The 18,569-nt window shown below is 42.9% G+C and overlaps 3 protein-coding genes across 9 annotated transcripts; 2 read left to right on the forward strand and 1 right to left on the reverse strand.

Moving 5' to 3' along the window:
- Nucleotides 1–62: 62 nt before the first annotated feature.
- Nucleotides 63–5,784, forward strand: LOC135498231 (speckle targeted PIP5K1A-regulated poly(A) polymerase-like). 2 transcript variants are annotated; one of them, XM_064788445.1, is made up of 10 exons: nucleotides 63–171; nucleotides 466–665; nucleotides 886–1,113; nucleotides 1,267–1,381; nucleotides 1,545–1,654; nucleotides 2,407–2,660; nucleotides 2,971–3,200; nucleotides 3,528–3,620; nucleotides 3,949–4,088; nucleotides 4,317–5,784. In XM_064788445.1, exons 1-10 carry the CDS (start codon nucleotides 129–131, stop codon nucleotides 5,301–5,303), a joined length of 2,400 nt encoding a protein of 799 aa, XP_064644515.1. In that variant the 5' UTR covers nucleotides 63–128; the 3' UTR covers nucleotides 5,304–5,784. The 2 variants fall into 2 exon arrangements, with proteins under 2 accessions (XP_064644515.1, XP_064644516.1); XM_064788446.1 differs by lacking the exon at nucleotides 63–171 and adding an exon at nucleotides 176–250.
- Nucleotides 5,785–5,884: 100 nt separating this feature from the next.
- LOC135497860 (putative hydrolase RBBP9) lies at nucleotides 5,885–8,460 on the reverse strand. Of its 6 annotated transcripts, none has more exons than XM_064787832.1 (3): nucleotides 8,349–8,460; nucleotides 6,854–6,960; nucleotides 5,885–6,414 (listed from the first exon to the last, which is right to left on the reverse strand). In XM_064787832.1, the coding sequence occupies exons 2-3, from the start codon at nucleotides 6,907–6,909 to the stop codon at nucleotides 5,931–5,933; spliced, it is 540 nt and encodes a 179-aa protein (XP_064643902.1). In that variant the 5' UTR covers nucleotides 6,910–6,960; nucleotides 8,349–8,460; the 3' UTR covers nucleotides 5,885–5,930. The 6 variants fall into 6 exon arrangements, with proteins under 6 accessions (XP_064643902.1, XP_064643903.1, XP_064643900.1 ...); XM_064787833.1 differs by lacking the exon at nucleotides 8,349–8,460 and adding an exon at nucleotides 7,966–7,988; XM_064787830.1 differs by lacking the exon at nucleotides 8,349–8,460 and adding an exon at nucleotides 7,820–7,955.
- On the forward strand, nucleotides 8,038–15,949 carry LOC135497859 (enhancer of polycomb homolog 1-like). Its single transcript, XM_064787827.1, has 14 exons — nucleotides 8,038–8,416; nucleotides 9,051–9,210; nucleotides 9,492–9,637; nucleotides 9,764–9,859; nucleotides 10,031–10,206; nucleotides 10,366–10,446; nucleotides 10,673–10,796; nucleotides 11,047–11,217; nucleotides 11,489–11,575; nucleotides 11,838–11,986; nucleotides 12,180–12,302; nucleotides 12,483–12,874; nucleotides 13,127–13,394; nucleotides 13,712–15,949. The coding sequence occupies exons 1-14, from the start codon at nucleotides 8,264–8,266 to the stop codon at nucleotides 13,785–13,787; spliced, it is 2,202 nt and encodes a 733-aa protein (XP_064643897.1). The 5' UTR covers nucleotides 8,038–8,263; the 3' UTR covers nucleotides 13,788–15,949.
- The last annotated feature ends 2,620 nt before the right edge of the window (nucleotides 15,950–18,569 follow it).

Raw genomic sequence — 18,569 nt, forward strand, 5'->3', positions numbered from 1 at the left:
TTCTTCTGGGATTGAAACTAAAGAGCTGCTACTGAAGTACCCCTATCGGGGAAACTTGTAACTGCAGTAAAGTCTTTAGAAAATTTTATCGAATAAAATCACGTATTTCTCTCTCAAAGTAGACAAAAATGGAGTACCACTGTGATGTGTGCAACATCTCTGTAAATTCAGGTACCCGAACAAAGCAGTTTATATCAAAATGAAGTGAACATCATGCTTAGAAAGAAATTGTTGTGAATTTCTTGACACTGTGCAAAGTGACACAAGAGAATGCTCTACAGGGTGTACCGAAAATAAAATGCATTGCTGTTCTGTATAGTTTTTCTTCTTAGTTTATACTTCCCTCAGCTTCTGCCTCTCTCTGTCTGCCGGGGAGGACCAGTGGGTTCAATGCACAATTGAAATAGGGCAACAATTTGTTTGAACTAAACCAACAGTAAAAAAGCATTTTTCGATTTCTTACAGAGCAAATCCTCGAGGACCATTATCGTGGGAAGAAGCATCGTAAGATGCAGGACCAACATGGTGGTGCGGTGGGTGGCAAAGTAACTCGGACGCTTCGTGTTAAGAACTTCCCCCGAATACCATTCATTGACAATGAGCTGTGGGCGTACTTTGAGAGATATGGACCAGTCGAGGATGTTTATGTTGAATACAGATCATTTGTGAGTTAACGTCATGTGATGAACATGAATTTTAAAGAATGTCTTTCGTCTGCAGAGTTTTTTCATGTTGTTACTCACTGTCTTGATTTAGCAAACCAGTAATGTGGTAGTGTACCTTGGGGCATACTATTTGTCCTTTGTCTTGAAAATAAAGGGTTCGTGTTACCAAATCTATGTTGGTGACACTCAAGTTAACATAATACATTGATCTACTTTTCAGAGCTATGCCTTGGTGACCTTCAAGAAACCAGGGTCAGCCCACACAGCTCAGCAACAGAAGAGACACTGGCTTGGTGACTTCCTTCTTGAAGTGACCTTGAAGGAAGGCAGAGGTCATGGAAAAGACGATATGGCAAAACTGATGGAGAAGAAATCGGAGCAAGAGGGACCATCGTCTGCTACCGATATTGATGAAATGAATCACAGGCTCCTTGATGAAAATGAAACGGTTTGTACCGGTACTTGCCTTCAAATTGTAAAATATTGATTGAAAGAGAAGTGTGTGGACTGTGAGTCTTTCTGCTTTTGGAGGATATCGATATAAATTATAAACTTTATGTCTCTCTAACTGCATCCTCATCTAATTCAATTATGTTTCCAGTTGGATGACCAGATCAAGCGCCTTGTGGAAGAGGTCCAGCTGAGCCCAGAAGATATAGAGTTAAGGAAGTCTGTTGTTGACATGCTCCAGGGGGTCTTCTCATTATTCTTCCCAGGTATGCCAATGTCTGCTTCTGCATTTATTACATTTGAGATCATTACTTGCTTGACGCTAGACGGTACAGTTGGCACCCAATTGAAGTGTTTTCCCAGGGTGAAAAACTGTTGCTAGCTATTTCATATTTCACCCTGTTGTAATCTTATAATCTTCTGTTGTAGGTTGTACGATCCACCAGTTTGGGTCTTCGGTCAATGGATTTGGTAGCACCAACAGTGACATGGACATCTTTCTGGATCTCAACCTCGATAAACCCATCATGAAGGAACAGGTAAATGAAGTTATGTTTTTGGGACCCAAACAATCTAATGTCAGAAATTTTGATTTGAAGGCAATACCGCTTGTTAGTACTGCTAAATATGCAGTGAAGTAAAGAAATGTCTGCTTTTTGCAGTTTGTGGTAAATTCTTGAATCTGTCATTGAAGAGCCGAAGTTTAATTTGTAATCAAACAATGACCATCATATCAAATTGTAGGCGTTGATGATTCAATCCGCTTCCCAGTTACTGTTTGGGGGTCTGAATCCTGGCTTGACCTTTTCTAACCGAGATCATGTTCCATTACAGTTGAGATGAGAGTGGCTTGAGCAGTGGATGTTACTATAATCACATATCATCTAGAGCAATCGTGCGGTCCTTGTTCCGACGTACATGAAAATCATATGGCTCCAAACGATTACAAATATCTCTCACGTTTCATCATATAAATGCATTACCTATTTATGATCAAGCTGGGCCACCTAAGTTTGGAATTGGACTGGCAGTTTTGCCGGGAAGTTGGTTCGGTTGGTCAGAATGTGCCAGATGTTACGAAACAATTTTTGCAGCAAGTAGACGAACAAAAAAGGCACCGACTGAAACTGAAGTCACTGCCTTGTTCTACTCAAGGACTAAGTCATGTGACGTCAGGATCAATCGACCAAAATTAGGTGTCCCTTCTTGAGTACTGTGGAATGCCGTGTCATTGCGTTAAGCGAGTGGTTTACCGCAAAGCATAGCATTTTGCAGTATCTTTCTCCTGTAGGCAACTAAACAACCCCAGGCGTATCCCTATGTTAAACATATTGAGTCATTCCGGAACATGAAAGGATCATTTATGTCACGTGATGAGTTAGAGAAGGTGCCGGTTCTCGACAAGGCGAAACTCATTGCCAAGATCTTGACGACTGCAGGGAAGGGCGTGTCTAATGTCCTGACCATCCCGAGCAACCGATGCCCTCTGGTGAGATTCGTGCACAACCCGACAGGAAAAAAGATCGACCTCAGTTTGAATAACAGGTGTGTACCTTAGTTCATCAATTATTTTGTTATTGGAGCAGTCACATCTGATGGCCTCAACATTATTCAACAATATTGGCAAGACTTCCTCGGTGCTCTGCTGCAAAGTTTTTTAAACTGTCAGTGTCACTCAAATGGCCCATCATCTGCTGCTGTCTATTTTGTTGCCATCATTATTCCCCATATTAATGGGTCATAACTAATGTTCGGAGTCTGAAAAATGTATCTTAGATGTTTCATTCTCGTAGCACTCATGGTGGGTAGGTACATTGCAGCGCCACTGAAGTTCCATTTCTTCTTTTTCATTCAGGATTGCGCTTGTGAATACCAGCCTGATCCAGTTCTACGTTGCATATGAGCGGAGATTCCAGCCCCTGATGCACACGATCCGTTACTGGGCAAAGGTCAAGGAGATCACGGGAAATATCAGTGCCGGACCTCGACTAACAAACTACGCACTCTCACTGCTGGTGATCTTCTACTTAGAAAATGTCAAACCCAAAGTGTTCCCAACTCCTGAAGAGCTTGCAATGATGTGTGGTAAGCTTGGTGATTTTCTACATTTGGTATGCTAATCTTGGTTTGGGCCCAAACTGAATTCCTCTGCCTGGACGTTGGGCCCAACTGCTGAAGAGCTTGCATTAAAGCATGGTAAGGTTGTTGAGCTTGCAAGTGCACTGTTTTGTTGACTTCTCTATGTGTAATTTTGGCTTCTGCATGGATTGCCCCAGCCGAACCGAGCTGTACTTATATAGTTATAATATCTTAGTTTTAGAATCTTGCCATCAAGGTTTACTTATGAACAGCAGCAAATCAATTGCCATTGGCTGTGCGTCATGTCATTTACCTAAACTATTCATTTTCTAGCTGATTCTGATCGGAACCGGATTGACATGTGGGACTGCACCCTAATGACAGACAAGGACAAGGTCCCCAAGTCATCAAACACAATGACTGTTTGTGAGTATGATCTGTTTCAAGCAGGAGCAGCATAACAACTTGATTCTTCTGGGGATTCTGGCTCATAATCGGAAAGTCATGGGTTGTGGTGTGCTCATTTATGACAGTGGTCCTTGAGCCTTCATGGTGTTCAATGACAGTTTACATCTGAAATTGTTGTTGTGGTCAGCAAGGTCTGTCATAAGCCACACCTGAAGACCAAGCAGTAGGGATAGCCGAATAAAGTTGTCTGCTCGAACACGAACCAGCCAGTTGTGTGTGTGAATATTGCCTGTGTTGAAAGGAGTATAAGAATTCTTTAAGTAAAAGTTCCATCGTTTCCTTTCAGTGGAGCTCTTGACTGGATTCTTCAAGTTCTACTCTGAGTTTGACTGTGTGAACAATGTGATCAGCGTTAGGACTGGAGTGGCCATCCCGATAGGTCGCATCAGTCAACACTTGAGTGGAAGTGCCCTGACTAATTTTAGAGTAAGTGTAAAATAACCTCATCTAGAACTGGTCAGTGATTTCGAAGATACGGGGGTTTCCTGTTCTGATCAAGTTCTTATATGATTTTAAACCACATAACTCAAGAACCCATGGTAAAACAACTGTGAGCTTACAAACCTTGTAACTGTAAAAACTCTTTGCATAAAAAGATGTTAGAGTGAGTGAGTGAGATTATCCTAACTGTAATCGTTTCTCCTTTTTGCGCAGGTTGGTCCTTTCTGCATCCAGGATCCTTTTGTCCTTGAGCACAATACAGCCCTGAATGTTAATGAGAGAACATCCAAGATGATCTATGAGGAATTCCACATTGCCTACCAGAAACTGAAAAACCCCTCGTTTGGCCAGAAAAGCGAAACACAAAGTTGGGGCCTTCCATATCTATTCTCAAAGGAAAACATTGAAGTCAGCATGCCCAAGGCCCCAGTCAAGGCTGCAGAGTGCTTGATCTCCATTCCGATGACCTTTGGAACATGTCCAAAACTTTTCACGATTGCCGCGTCCCAAGGCTTGGATTTGAATGAGTCATGGTGCATGTACGTTTGCAAAGCTGTCAAGTTCACACTAGAGAAGGTCTTGTCTGCAGACGTTAAGACGTTCATGGACAAGACCTTGGAGTCTTTGGTGATTGATATCCAGGCAGACGACAACAAGCAAATGGAAGCGTCTGCTTCTGAGGAAAATACTGAAGGAGGGGAGGGGTGCTCACAGGGGGATGAAAAGGTTGATTTGGGTTCTAAGCGAGGAGCCACAGAGGATTTAGACTCGGACTCCAAGAAGATCAAGACAGCAGAAGAGCAGGAGGCTTGTAATGCACCATCTGGTGGAAAGAAAGGATTGTCACCCGCCCCGCCTGAGAAGTTACAGGAGTGGGAAGAAACAGAAGACTTGCTGATGGTCTGCCATGCGAGTGTCAAACATAAAGTATGGACAGATCGCAAGCGCTTTAGTAAGAATGTGCAAAAGCGTGGTGCGTCACCGATAGTGTTCGAAGCGAAGGTCACAAATGAGATCAAAGAGTCTGGTGAGCATAAAATGTGGTCGCCGGTCTTGTTCACACTCGAGATGTTTAAGGATATGAACCCTTGTCAGGTCAATCTCTGCATGAAGCTGGAGTCGCCTGAAATGAGAGGAGACTTTAATATGTTGTTTGCTTTCTTGAAGCAGTTCATACCTAAGGTTTTGGCCAATGTCTAAGGCCTGTGGCTCAAATTGTGCATTGTTTACCAAGAGTGGAAGAAAACATTGTTAGCTTCAGTTCTGGTGGAACTTTGGAGAACTGTGAGCAAATATTTAGACTGGTGTCAGTGGAGAGGCTGCCCGACATTGTGTTCATGGTGTATTCACTCTGAAAAAATTGCTAGTCTTCTTTTATTGTTTAATGTTGTAACAACATTATGATGGGTTGGCGATGGGCCAGGTATTGGGTTGCAAGCTCCTGCTAGGGAATAGGAATGGTGAAAGTTGTTGTTCATCTTTTGTGCTTGGCAAGTGTAAGTCCCGCTTTGTTTGTTCAGGAAGCCGATGCCAGTTTAGTGAATCACTGGCAACTGTTTGTTGTTTGGGACATGTTTATCATCGACGGCTTTAACTGTGGGGCGATTTCTCCAGCCTTATCAGTTTGGTCTGCGAAATAGTTGTTCTTTCTTGTAAATTGGCCGATTTTGTAATAAATGATCATGGCATTCTATATTGTTGACTTTCCTGCTTCTGCACACTTCAAAACTGAACTCAGCAATGGGATTAGAATGAATGACATCATACCGAACACAGATATTAACAAATTCAATTTGTTTTATTTGAATACAACTAATAGGTAAATAATCAGGACAACTTGGCTTTCACAGCAGATATCAACTCTGGAAAACTGCTGTTCATAAAATGTCCTCGATTGTCATATTTATGGAAATTGGCCTTTAATTCCTTCGCAACAGTGGTCTGCTCACTCCATGGAAGAAATGGGTCATCAGTTGAACCAAACTGTTCAATAAATCCACAGTTCTGTTTGATTTTCTCCCATTCCCACGGACGATTGAAATATCCACTCTCTTTCTCATTCTCTTCACCCATGTCACTTATATAAGCAGACACAAGGATGATTCCAAACAACTTTTGTGATTCTGCCAATCGCATTGCTGCTGCAGCACCAGAGCTGTGCCCGATTATGATGGTGTTCTCATCACAGTGAAGTTCATTACGCATGAAAGGAAGCCATATTGACTCTCTGGCTGTTACGGGATCCGGCATATTTTTGAGAAGACATTCCACCTTGTCCAATTGGTTCAGCTTTCGTTTGGCCCAGCCATACCTGAAAAAAGCAACCAATTGAGACATGACATAACTATCTAGCTGATTAATAGAAGCTGTCTCTGGCAAATCAATTCACAAAGAGACTGGAATGAACCTGCATGTACTTCAAATACATGCACCAGGGACAGCTGTGTGTTTTTTCCCAGGGTTTTCACTGCAGAACTAATTTATGGTGCAAGTATTTGGTCTAAGGCTCTTCAGATAGACAGATCAGGTAGCCTACATTTACTTCCCAGTTGATCGCTATAACCATATTTCAATATCTTTAGAAGTAGGGCATTTTCCTTACTACTTGGATATCCAGCTATCTTGTTTGTTTGTTTTTTGAGTAAAGACTGAAGGAAGACGTGCTGTAGCGCATTCATTGGCATAGGAAATCTGGTGACAGCTCTCCTTTTCCAACAGTCAGTATTGAGTATGTCACCGAGAAGACTAACCAATTAGCTCGTTCCACATCCCCGGCACCATTCCCAGGGACAATCACCACTCTCATTTTCAACTTGAAGACGTCTTACTTGGGGCTTTCCGGCAGGCTAGAAACAACCTGAATTTAGATAACATGAAATTGAGAACATGAATAATGAATAAGATAAAGAATTCCAAGCACTACTGTTGTATTTGCACAGGTTACAAACGTAATAAGTCCTGAATTTGCCTTCTAACGTCCGGATCCTTTATTCTAACACTGCTTCACAAAATTATACACACCAAAGTCATAACTGATTAAATAGTTCGTCGGGATGACGATTTGTGCACGTGATTATAAAATACTCGGGAGACTGGAATAACTCTCTATCGCTCTCTTTCTATCTCTCTCTCTCTCTCTGCCGAGAGCGTGCGGACAGCTGTTTTGTATTCACGCGCAGCTTTGTCTGCACCAATCAGGGGGCAACGTTGATGCGTCTCCATCCAATGAGGAGCCGCATCAATGCTGACGTAATTGATCACGCTGGGGAGAATGGAGGATTAAAAGTAGACCGTGGGAATTTTCACAGGTATATTATCTGAACCCAATTCCAATAATCCCGCACACTTAATTCCAAGAATTACACATTACAGTGCTACTCATAAGAAAGGTCTTACAATTACTATTACAACACTACTCATACTGAAGTCAGTGAAGAAGGAAGGCAAGTACGACCGTCTATATCAAGGGTAATACTAGTAGTAGCAATGTCAAATCCATCTGTATACACTAGTCACCTTGTTGTTTAGTCAACTTAGCTAACTGATTCACTATTTGCCTCAAATCACCTAGATGGTGAGGGATGATGAAAAAGGGCTTTATCTGCCAAACAAACCACGTGTAGTGACCACGTGTCAATGTTTATTTACATTTACTTCCGGGTTGCACATTCCGAGAAATGAAAATTTACGACCTCAAAAACCCATGCCCCTCTTACGAAATCTATGACATGACATCCCAATATCTTAGATCGATGAGATTCTTGAATGCTTCAGTGATTGTCTGCTGTATGCAATAGGGATATTTTCAAGTAGATGATAATAGAAATCTACTTTAAATAAGTCAATAAATAAAATGCCTTGCCATGTGTGGATATTGAACAAATTGCTGCGCACGCACCTGCCCGCTCAGAATTGTGGGATGCATTTATGGGTTTGGTTCGCCGCCATGATGGATCGTGAATTTCGTCGAAAAAAGCTTGGATAAAACACGAAATAGATGAAAATGTGAGGTGGTAGGAGCGGTTAGGGCCAGCTTATAAGCTAGATGGAATTATATCCTACCGCCTCCACCTAAAATTTCCTAGTTTTGATCGACAGTTTTTGTGTAAATTTAAATAGCAGTATCGTCGGACCTAATTAGCATATTCGAGGTCGTCAAAATGAGTAAGCTGTCGTTCAGGGCCCGGGCGCTTGACGCCAGCAAGCCTATGCCGGTTTATGAGGCTGAAGATATTCCTGATTTACCAGATTTTGCAGCCATTAATCGTGCAGTACCGCAAATGCCCACGGGAATGGAGAAAGAAGAGGAATCGGTACGTCCTCTTTGTTGCCCTTCGCCCGGATTTTTGATTGGCCGCCATCTTGGAATTGGCGCGCAAATTTATTGCGCCGTATTTTCGAAAGTGCTTGTCTGATGCCTTTATCGTACGTTGCACTTAATCTTGGGGTTAATAATGATAGTTCAAAACGATCAGTTTTCTTTAAAATGTCGAAAGTCCGCACAATTCTTCATCCGAATTTTCGAAAAGTCACGTGACCCTTTGCAATGCATTCTCCGTACAGAAGTCATCTCGTGTGCATTCGCTGTGCAAAATGTACTGGCTTGTACATTAACCAATAAGAATGTACAGTGGATATTGAAAAATAACCTATTACTTTGTCATGCATCCAAACTGAGTAAAATTTTCTCAGCATATCTCGTCAAATTGAATGTTCGGTTTGAATGCACTTTTTATGAGAAGTCGACTGACCGACAGTTTTGGAAAAAAAACAATGCAAGAAATTCCTGATTTTCACATTTTCTGGGAATCCCCTTGTGCTATATTTGGCCTTTAGGTAATTGGGGCCTAAAACCCGAAAAATGACACTCAACAAGTGAGTAAGAAGTTTGATAAAAAGATTATGTGAACTGTCATTTTAGTCTTGCCATTACTTTTCACACTCCAGGAACATCATCTTCAACGAGCATTATCAGCACAACAAGTTTATGGAACATCCGAAGTCTTGGTCATCCCGATTCCCGAGATTGATGCTGCTAACGAAGTTCATCATGATAAACTGTATACATCCGATTACAAGCAGCCAAAACAGTACATCCATGTACAAGGTATATCACAATAATCATGTCTGTTTAACATTCATATGACTGTCACAACCAGTCCAATACATGATCGTCAGTGACACATTGGCATCACTCTCCAACTATTGACCAACCAGATGTGACTGTTGTTGAATGGTCACAACCAGTCTGTGCAGGATAACACAATAGACGCTGAACCAATGCTGGCATGATGCGATGGCACAACCATCATTTGATGGTGTCCGAGTTGCATCAGCAACAACTACCAACCATCCTCGGGTGTTTAAAATGAGATTTTCTGATTGCAGCATTTAGTATGGATCAGGAGATACCTGATTATGACATGGACAGTGAAGACGAGAACTGGCTTCAGAAACAAGTGAAGAAAATGGAAGTGACGCCATTGCAGTTTGAGGAGATGATGGACCGGTTGGAGAAGGGCAGCGGTCAGCAGGTTAGTATTGGGAGAGAAACAGGCCAGTGTCAGGTGGAAGGATTTTCAAGACGTGGTCTTTCTGCTTGGTTGTGACATTTCACAAATCCTGTCTCGCGAATTACCAGTGCTGTCTTTTCTTTTCAGGTTGTGACCTTACAGGAAGCCAAACTTTTGCTCAAGGAAGATGATGATCTAATTATTGCAGTGTATGACTACTGGCTGAACAAACGATTACGAATGGTAGGTTTTGTTGGTCTTCGAAATATATTGGAATTGGTTCAGGTGTCCTCGACCAGCTCAATTTTGATGACCTTGACTGGATGCAGTCGAAGAGGTGGAACAGTCTCAAAAGAAGAGAAAAAATGCCTATAGGCATGCCGATATCCCTATATGAAGTTGTCTTTTTTCCAGCAACATCCTCTCATTCCATCTGTCAAGACCGAAAAACGGGACGGCTCGACGACGAACAATCCATACGTGGCATTCAGACGCCGCACAGAAAAGATGCAGACGAGAAAGAATCGTAAAAATGACGAAACATCCTATGAGAGGATGCTCAAACTACGAAGGGACCTCAGCCGGGCAGTGTAAGTTCCATGCAGGAGTAGAAAATGTATTTTCAGGCTCAGAAGTGCAAGACTCCAGTTCTATGTTGAATCGTTATAGCGACTTCCAGTATTTATCAAACGTAATTTTCAACTTATAATGTAATCGAATTGGTTGATGATCTGTTGTCTCTCTTTCAGCACGTTGTTGGAAATGATCAAACGGAGAGAAAAAACGAAAAAAGAACTGCTGCAGCTTACCATTGAGATTGTTGAGAAAAGGTATGTGTTTGGGGTAGAATCTGATCTTCCCTGGGTCCCTGTTGAAGTGAAGCAGAAACCCTCAAATTCCTTGACTGTCATAAAATTGAGGGTTATGCATTAGGAATAGGATCTGAGGGCAAACTTCAAGTGCTGTGCAAAAGGGTGAGCAAAATACCCGCCTTTAAATGTCTCTGAAAACTAGAATGATAGAGCCCTCAGTCACTAATCGACTCTAATCTTTCAGATACCAAGTTCAAGACTTCAACGGCACATTGTTGGCTGAAGCTTTGGCACAGAGACACAAAATACCTTCATTCATTCCTGTTAACCAGTTTGCTCCGGGCAGAGAATGGGCGAGAAAAAAATCTGTAAGCTAAATTCAATCGAGATATTTCTGTAACTGCTATTAGCTACTGGTTCATATAATATTGATTGATGTTGTTGATTATGTTGCATAACCATTATTTGTCTTCACCATCCTGCTGCCCCATTCAAACATCAGAAAATCAATAATGTCAAAGTGGCATTCTTGCAAAAACTGCTCCTCACAGATATATGTGATTTTAAACTCGAGTGTCGCTTGTAATTTTAGAAGTGTTTTCTACTGTCTTGCTTCAGGAGGATAATGGTTATGTTAGGAAGAAACGTGAATACAAGAAGAGGAAGCATAAACAGGCCTCTGCAGTTCCGTCAGTCAGTACGCAACCTACGCCCCAGTTACCTCAGTACAATGAAGTGGATGTGTTACACACCGATGCTTACTCATCAGATGACGAAGCCATTTCTCCTGTAAGTCTAGAGAGGGTCTATAATTCTTTTTTGGGGGATTTGAACCTCTCCAATATCAGTGATCCAGTGTGGGGAGACAAGCTCATAGTCTCTGAAATCCATAGCCAAACTCTTGGGATGCATTCCATTTAGTTGCTTCAAAAGACTTGAGTCTGTTGTTGAAGAATCAATATGATGAAGACTTGCCAAGACCTAATCAGGCTGGTTGCCTCTGAACTTACACTTGCCTTTGTTATTGTTCCAAGTCTAATAGCTAAACGTCAATTTTCAGGCCATGTCGCCGTCTGATCATGAAGATGAAAATGACCCTGATGGTATCTATGCATTTAGGAGGAAGAAGGGCTGTAGCTATTTAGCAGTAAGTGTGCATAATGGTTCGTTTTTCAAGCGCTCTTGTTCCAGATATGATTAAGGCGAATTGGTTATGAAATTGGGGTTCATGAGCCATAGCTACTTGTAGTCGGACCAGATTTTCCGTTGGGTCCATTTTGTGTGAATTGTTCCTGATGGTTTGCTAGTCATCTTTACTTCGTGACCGTAATGTCATTTGACTGCAGGTCCATGAATTGTTCCTTCCGTGATTTGAAACTATGGCTAACAAAGTGTTCACCTGTTTTCAGCCTGTCACTGGTACTCTTGGGAACTGGCCGTGGTCAAGTCCAGAAGAAGGTGGAGCTGGTGATCCAAGATATAGATATGTTTTAACGTCATTGACAACGCCGCGGCGATGTATAGGTTTTTCTCGGCGGCGTGTTGGTAGAGGGGGAAGGTAGGTCGACTGTGTCAAGATTGGAGGGAACATTTGAACAAGACTCCTTTGACTGGAAAGTTGCTCCAAAGAAAAGACATTTTGATTGGTGGTTTGATTAATTGTGAAAACATGGAATAGTAACATATCAAGAACTGATATTGCTAATGTAGGTAGGTTTTTTCCATTGAACATGGTCGTTTTGTGTTTTCAGAATAATACTAGATCGGGCACATACAGAATGGGACGACTGTTTAACAGATTTAGACTTGACCAGCTCAAGCTCATATTCGGGAGATTACAGCGACTTCCTATCACATATCCGAGACAATAATTGGTAGGTGTAGGTATGGCTCTCATCCAAACCAATCACTGTAAAGGCAAACGCTTGAAACTTCCTTGCTATATTTGATGATAGTTCTACAAAAATGTGCTGCATTCCCTGAGGACAGTTGGCCGATGGAACCTAAGAGACAACATCCATTCATCTCCATTGTATTTTGTGACTACATTTCAGGTTGCATTTCCGGCCGCGAACGCCACCAATCGATGAATCGCCACAACCAGGGACTTTATCACCGCCATTGGAAATGGTGACGGAATTCAATTTCGAAAGTTTCCAAAATCACCAGGAGCAGCTCTTACAAATGCAACGCGAGCAGCAAGAACAAATGCTACGCTATCAAACTACAGACTTAGATAGTTCAGTTGACTTAGAACATTCCTTTTCTTCGCAACCGACGTCGAGGTTTACCCTGGATTCGGCGACTGCACAATTTGCTGCTTCTGCGGTGGTGAATTCGTCGGTTCAAGTCGCTGTGGAGACTGTTCCGCTGGTTTCTGTTGGTGCTACACAACTCACTCACACTTCTACTACAACGCTCACTAACGGACCAATTAACACTGATAGTAAGTATCTGCTTCAGTGTTAGCCTGACTTCTGACCTAAATGGATATCCAGGTTGAACTCTTCTTTGGCAGTAAACGTTGTTGGGGAGTAGGTCACGTCCAAGACTGCACAATCTATGGGATAATTTGATGGGTTTCTTGCTATTTCTTTGGTTAGAAATTTTTCAGATGCGGACATTACATCTTGACTTGTTATCCTGTTCGATGCAAGAACTTCTAGGACATAACTAAATTTCCCAATCTTTGTTTCAGATAAAAGCAATGTATTTTCCACTTCGCCAGCAGCCACTGTGCTACAGCTCAACTATCCCATTCTAACAAGTTCGGGGACTACGGGTAGTCAGTCATCAGTATCATCATCATCCTTAGCGTCATCTGCGGCAGCGAATGTCGTCGTGGCGACAACATCATCCATGTCATCAAGTAGTCAGCCAATCGCTGTCGTCAATACATCCTGTTCCCTGCCATCTTTGCTGAAAATCCCTGCCAAGAATTCAACGACCACCATGCAGGTCCCTTTGTAAGTATTTGGTGCCTTCCTCTTCAGTGATGTTTATTTCATGAAGAGAAAAAACACCAGAGACCAAGAATAAGTAATGACTCGTGTTTTTTATTCTTGTATGGGCTGGTCCCCTTATAGTTCAAGGTTCGCGTTATGGAGTCAGCTTCAACATCGCTGAGTATTTCCCACCTCTCCGAGTCAATGCCAGCCACATCCTTGAGTAAATCCAGCTTCGAGCTGAAGGCCAACTCTAAACAAGGCTCTTGTATGAATGCTACATACAATTCACCATATCTTGGAAATTCTTTCCTAATGTGTATTTATTTCTGCTGCAGAGAGAATCATGACAGTTCATCACCTGTGAATAGTATTGTAAAAGACAATAGTGCAGTGCTCATGGAAGTTACTTGACGTGGCCGTGGTGATAAATAGTGCTGAAAATTCTCGCCAGGCGATGCTGTCCGTCAGTAAGGCCACTGTGTGGCTCTCAATGTTCCTCCGGTGTGGTCTGTTGCCCAGTGAAGTTATCTTGTGTTATGTGCTGTCTGTTAGTGGACTGTTGGTCAAGGGGTTCATGGAGAATCCTTGCATGAGCTCCTTTCAATCACAGACCAAGTTTCTGTTGAGAGTTTCTCAATGGTGAAGGGTTGGGGTTCAAACAAAGGGAGGAGTTTCATCACAAAGTGCTGCCATCACCCTGGAGAATCGTTTCCCCAACTCTCCCTGAGAACCTTAATCTTGTGGACTTTGTGATGAAAGTCTTTCAAAGAAGTTGGCCCCACTGCATGCTTTGGAGAAAGAAACATCAAGTTGGGCTTGCAGTGGGCTGTTCGGTAAAACACATCTTCAATTCGAGTTCTGTGAAATCTAAATATGTATCTGAATTTTTGAAATGATACCCATAACTACTTATCTTTAACAGCAACACTGTCTTTTGTAAAGAAAACAATAGTTCGAAAATAATTATGTCTATGATATTATTGTAAACACACTCCTTAAAAATCATTGTATAAACCCTTTGACTATGTTGTTTTGTACATCTGGCATTGGCTTTCTAAATAGTAATCAAACACCTGTATAAATTCGTAGCTCTTGAAATGGAAATGGATGGTTGGTTGTTGTGACCTATAGCCAACTGGATTGAATTGAAAAAGAAATTAACTATGTCTCGGTCAAGTTACTTAAAATGTATAGGTGTTCGATGTTGGCTGACAGCAAAATGTGCATTGTCTTTTGTGCGTTTTCGTGCCGTTGTCTTGCAGAAATGTGTAGCTAGAAGGTACTATCCGTCTTGAAATAATGGACAATCATACTGTAGATAACGTAATGAAAAATGTGTGCACCGATATGTGCTGTTTGAGGAAATGAGTGAAAGATTTCACCACTTTTGATTCGTTAAAAAGAGGCCTTCTTTGTCCATTTGGCTCAGTATCATCTGTTGTACGCTGCAATATTCATGCAAAAACCATGAATCGTTTCCGTTCGATAGCTGGAGCCTTTGTGAAAAAAAGGACTGCGTGTTGATGGCAATTTACAATTAAACTATTCATTCATGCTTGCTGCATTTAGCAGTCAATGCAAATTGTGATTTCCTCACTTTCTTCCTCTTATGTTCATTATAACATGAATAAGACACCTCTTGATAACTCGAGGGCATTCTCTGGATGTAGTATTCAGAACCTTATGACAGAATTCAATGAATTAACTGCTAAATTATTTGTTAAATGTGTTGAAAATTCTCATAAAGTGCATGTCAAACTAAATTAATTAACACCAAGAATGTATTCAAGAGTGCTAGCTGTTATTTGCATGTTTGTGACCATTCTCAACCCTTTAGAGACTGGACCACAGTAAACTTTGCACATATGGGACACGCATGAACTGGGATCAATGTGAAACATGAAGAGGTAAAAATGTCTAAAAGTTGTACGAAGATAACACATAAAATGTAGTATAGGGGATGAGAGTGTATATAATCTGTCTGCAACTGATAATAAACAGTTGCTGTCTGCTGTACCTGACTGTGTATAAACCATACCTTTTCTGGTGAAATTACACCCATGGTTGGGTATGTCACAATGTGACGCTAAATTGAAGCCCAATGGTATAAAAAAAGCTTAAGTTCAATCAATTTTGCATAATATGAGATTACTGTGCATACATGTGTTGTTATGTTTGAGATGTGGACTGCTTTCTAAAACCATTTCCAAGTGAAGAGGGAACAGTGTGATTTTGTCAGTGTAGACCATTTCTCTTGTAATAAGGAGTTGGTAAACTGAAGAACTGTTAAACGACCAAAATTTGAATGTATCTTTCTTGTTTGATGATAAGGGAATCCTCTGCATAAGAAGTCTTTGATTTCACTTGAAAATTTGGTGTGACTTGTACACAGTCAGCTATGGTAATCGTCTTGGTTACGCCAATACACTTGTCAATGTCCAGTGTAACATTACTCATTGCTGTTTGAATTAATGAAATGTTTAGTCAAATGACCGGACATTATTCTGTGATAATCGTAGTGCATGGTACGCTATGAAAACAAACCACCTGAATAAAGAATTTTCTAAAAAACATTATCTTCGCGGTTTCTTTCTGCTTGTTGGCCAGGTTGAGACCAAGTCGCGTTTCCTCCATCTGGAGATAGATGGAGGGGCAACTTTCGCAAAAGACAAAAAACCTGTCCTCTAACGCGTCTTGTGTACAGGAATAATGGCCTCACCGTCTTCCCAAACAAAATCCAAGAGATGAGACAGCCACAACCAGACAACATCGGGTCTGGTTGCCCAATTGTCTTGCCAACACGGCGTGAGGGATGACACAAACTGTCGTCTAAGGGGTCTTGTGTACAAGGATAATGGCCTCGCCGTCTTCCCAACACAATCCAAGAGATGATACAGTCACAACCAGACAACATTGAGCCTGGTTGCTCCATTGTCCTGTCAACACAGTGTGAGGGATGACACAAACTGTCCTCTAAGGCGTCTTGTGTACAAGGATAATGGCCTCGCCGTCTTCCCAACACAATTCAAGAGATGAGACAGTCACAACCAGACAACATTGAGCCTGGTTGCCCCATTGTCTTGCCAACACAGCGTGAGGGATGACACAAACTGTCCTCTAAGGCGTCTTGTGTACAAGGATAATGGCCTCGCCGTCTTCCCAACACAATTCAAGAGATGAGACAGTCACAACCAGACAACATTGAGCCTGGTTGCCCCATTGTCTTGCCAACACAGCGTGAGGGATGACACAAACTGTCCTCTAAGGCGTCTTGTGTACAAGGATAATGGCCTCGCCGTCTTCCCAACACAATTCAAGAGATGAGACAGTCACCACCAGACAACATCGGGCCTGGTTGCCCAATTGTCTTGCCAACACGGCGTGAGGGATGAGACGCCAACAATGTGTGAGAGACAGGACAGTCACAACCATTCCGATTCGCACATGGGTGCCGTACAGCCTTGCTGAGGCGTCATACCTGATTCGCCGACACTGTGAGTGTGATGACACAGTGTGAGACCAGGCCACAACCATACCAAATCGTCCCTGGCAGTACCACCAAGTTGACACAACACACAGTGAGAGAGATGAGACAGTCACAATCAGACCGAATGGACCCTGGCACCTTCACTGTCTTGTCGACACGGTGAACGAGACATCACACCCAAACCGGAATCACACCTGGCAGTCACACAATCTATTGAGACAGTTGAGACCACGACAAGCAAATCGAATCTGTCCTGGCAGCATCACCGACCCACTACACCACTACACCGTCTTGTCAACACAATGAGACGGATAACACAGTCACAACCAAACCTACCCAGGCCTAGTTGCTGCAATGCTCACTGTCTTGCCTGCATTGAAAGAGAGATGCGACAGTCACAACCAGATCGCGGGCCAGGCTGTTCGACCGGCTCACCGCAGTGGGAGAGACGAGACAGTTAACCTCAGACAGCAGCACCACCGAGGTGCCCACTCAGTGACAGGAATGTGACTGTCACATCCTGTCCTGAGGAAGATGAGACGGCCGAATCAGACTGATTGCAAGCACTGTAGCGAAACGAGATGGAATCGGCCCTGGCAGCATTACCGTCTTCCAAACACGGCGAGCGAGAGAATCGTAACTGGCAGCTCCAACTTCTATTGACTGGAGACAGTCGAGACCGTCACAACCAAGGGGAATCGGCCCTGGAGGCCATTGCATTGCCGATGAGAGAGATGACACGTTCACGACAAGAATCGGACCAGGCTGTCCACTGTCTTGCCTACATTGTGAGAGAGATGAGACAGTCTTAACTATAGACTGCTGTCTGACGGTAAGAGAGACTAGGCAATTAGAGGCAATAGAAAGAATTGGCCTAGCCAGGTAGCTCCACCGACCGAGTCTCCGACAGTGAGAGGATGCGGCAGTCACAATTTTACCAATGGTGAGCTAGAGAGATGGAACCTAACTGCTACCCCGTCTTGCCAACAGACCAAGGGAGACGAGGCCGCCAAAACTAGACCGAATGGGGGTACATCACAAGCAGACTGATCGAATAGGTGCTGGCAGCCCTATCGGCCTGAGCAAGACGGTGAAAGATGATCCAGTCACAGCCTGACCGAATCTGCCCCGGCAGCCCCTCTGTCTGCACAACCAACCCCGAATCGTAACTAGCAGCTCTATCTTCTATTGACTTGAGACTGTTGTGACCACTGGGAGAGGGATAAGATTGTAACAACCAAACCTAAGCGGGCCTGATTACACCACCGTCTTTCCAACACGATGAAAGAGTTGACACGGTAACAACAAGACCAAAACGGGACAGGCTCCAAAGCCGTCAGGGAGATGAGACAGCAAAATCGACGCCTAATCGGCCATGGTGGCATCACAACCTTACCAACGCCTTGGGGAGAGGGATGACACAGTAACAACCAGACTGAGCACTGCCGGGTGGAGCCTGGCTGCCCCCATCGTATTGTCCGCACGGTGAGAGGGACAGACAGGTCCAACACGACCAATACAGCTTTCCGGTCCTGCTCTACCATGTTGTTAACATGGAGAGCGAGATGAGACAGCAACAAGTATCTCTCTCACTGAGGAAGCAAGACGGCGGGACAGCCTGGCCCGATACAGTCTGGTTGAGACTGTCGCTTCTCTATAATGTATGCAAGACGCTGTGACACTCTCATCATCTCTCTAACCGTGCT

This window comes from Lineus longissimus, chromosome 13, assembly GCF_910592395.1.
Source record: "Lineus longissimus chromosome 13, tnLinLong1.2, whole genome shotgun sequence".
Classification (NCBI taxonomy): Eukaryota; Metazoa; Nemertea; class Pilidiophora; order Heteronemertea; family Lineidae; genus Lineus; species Lineus longissimus.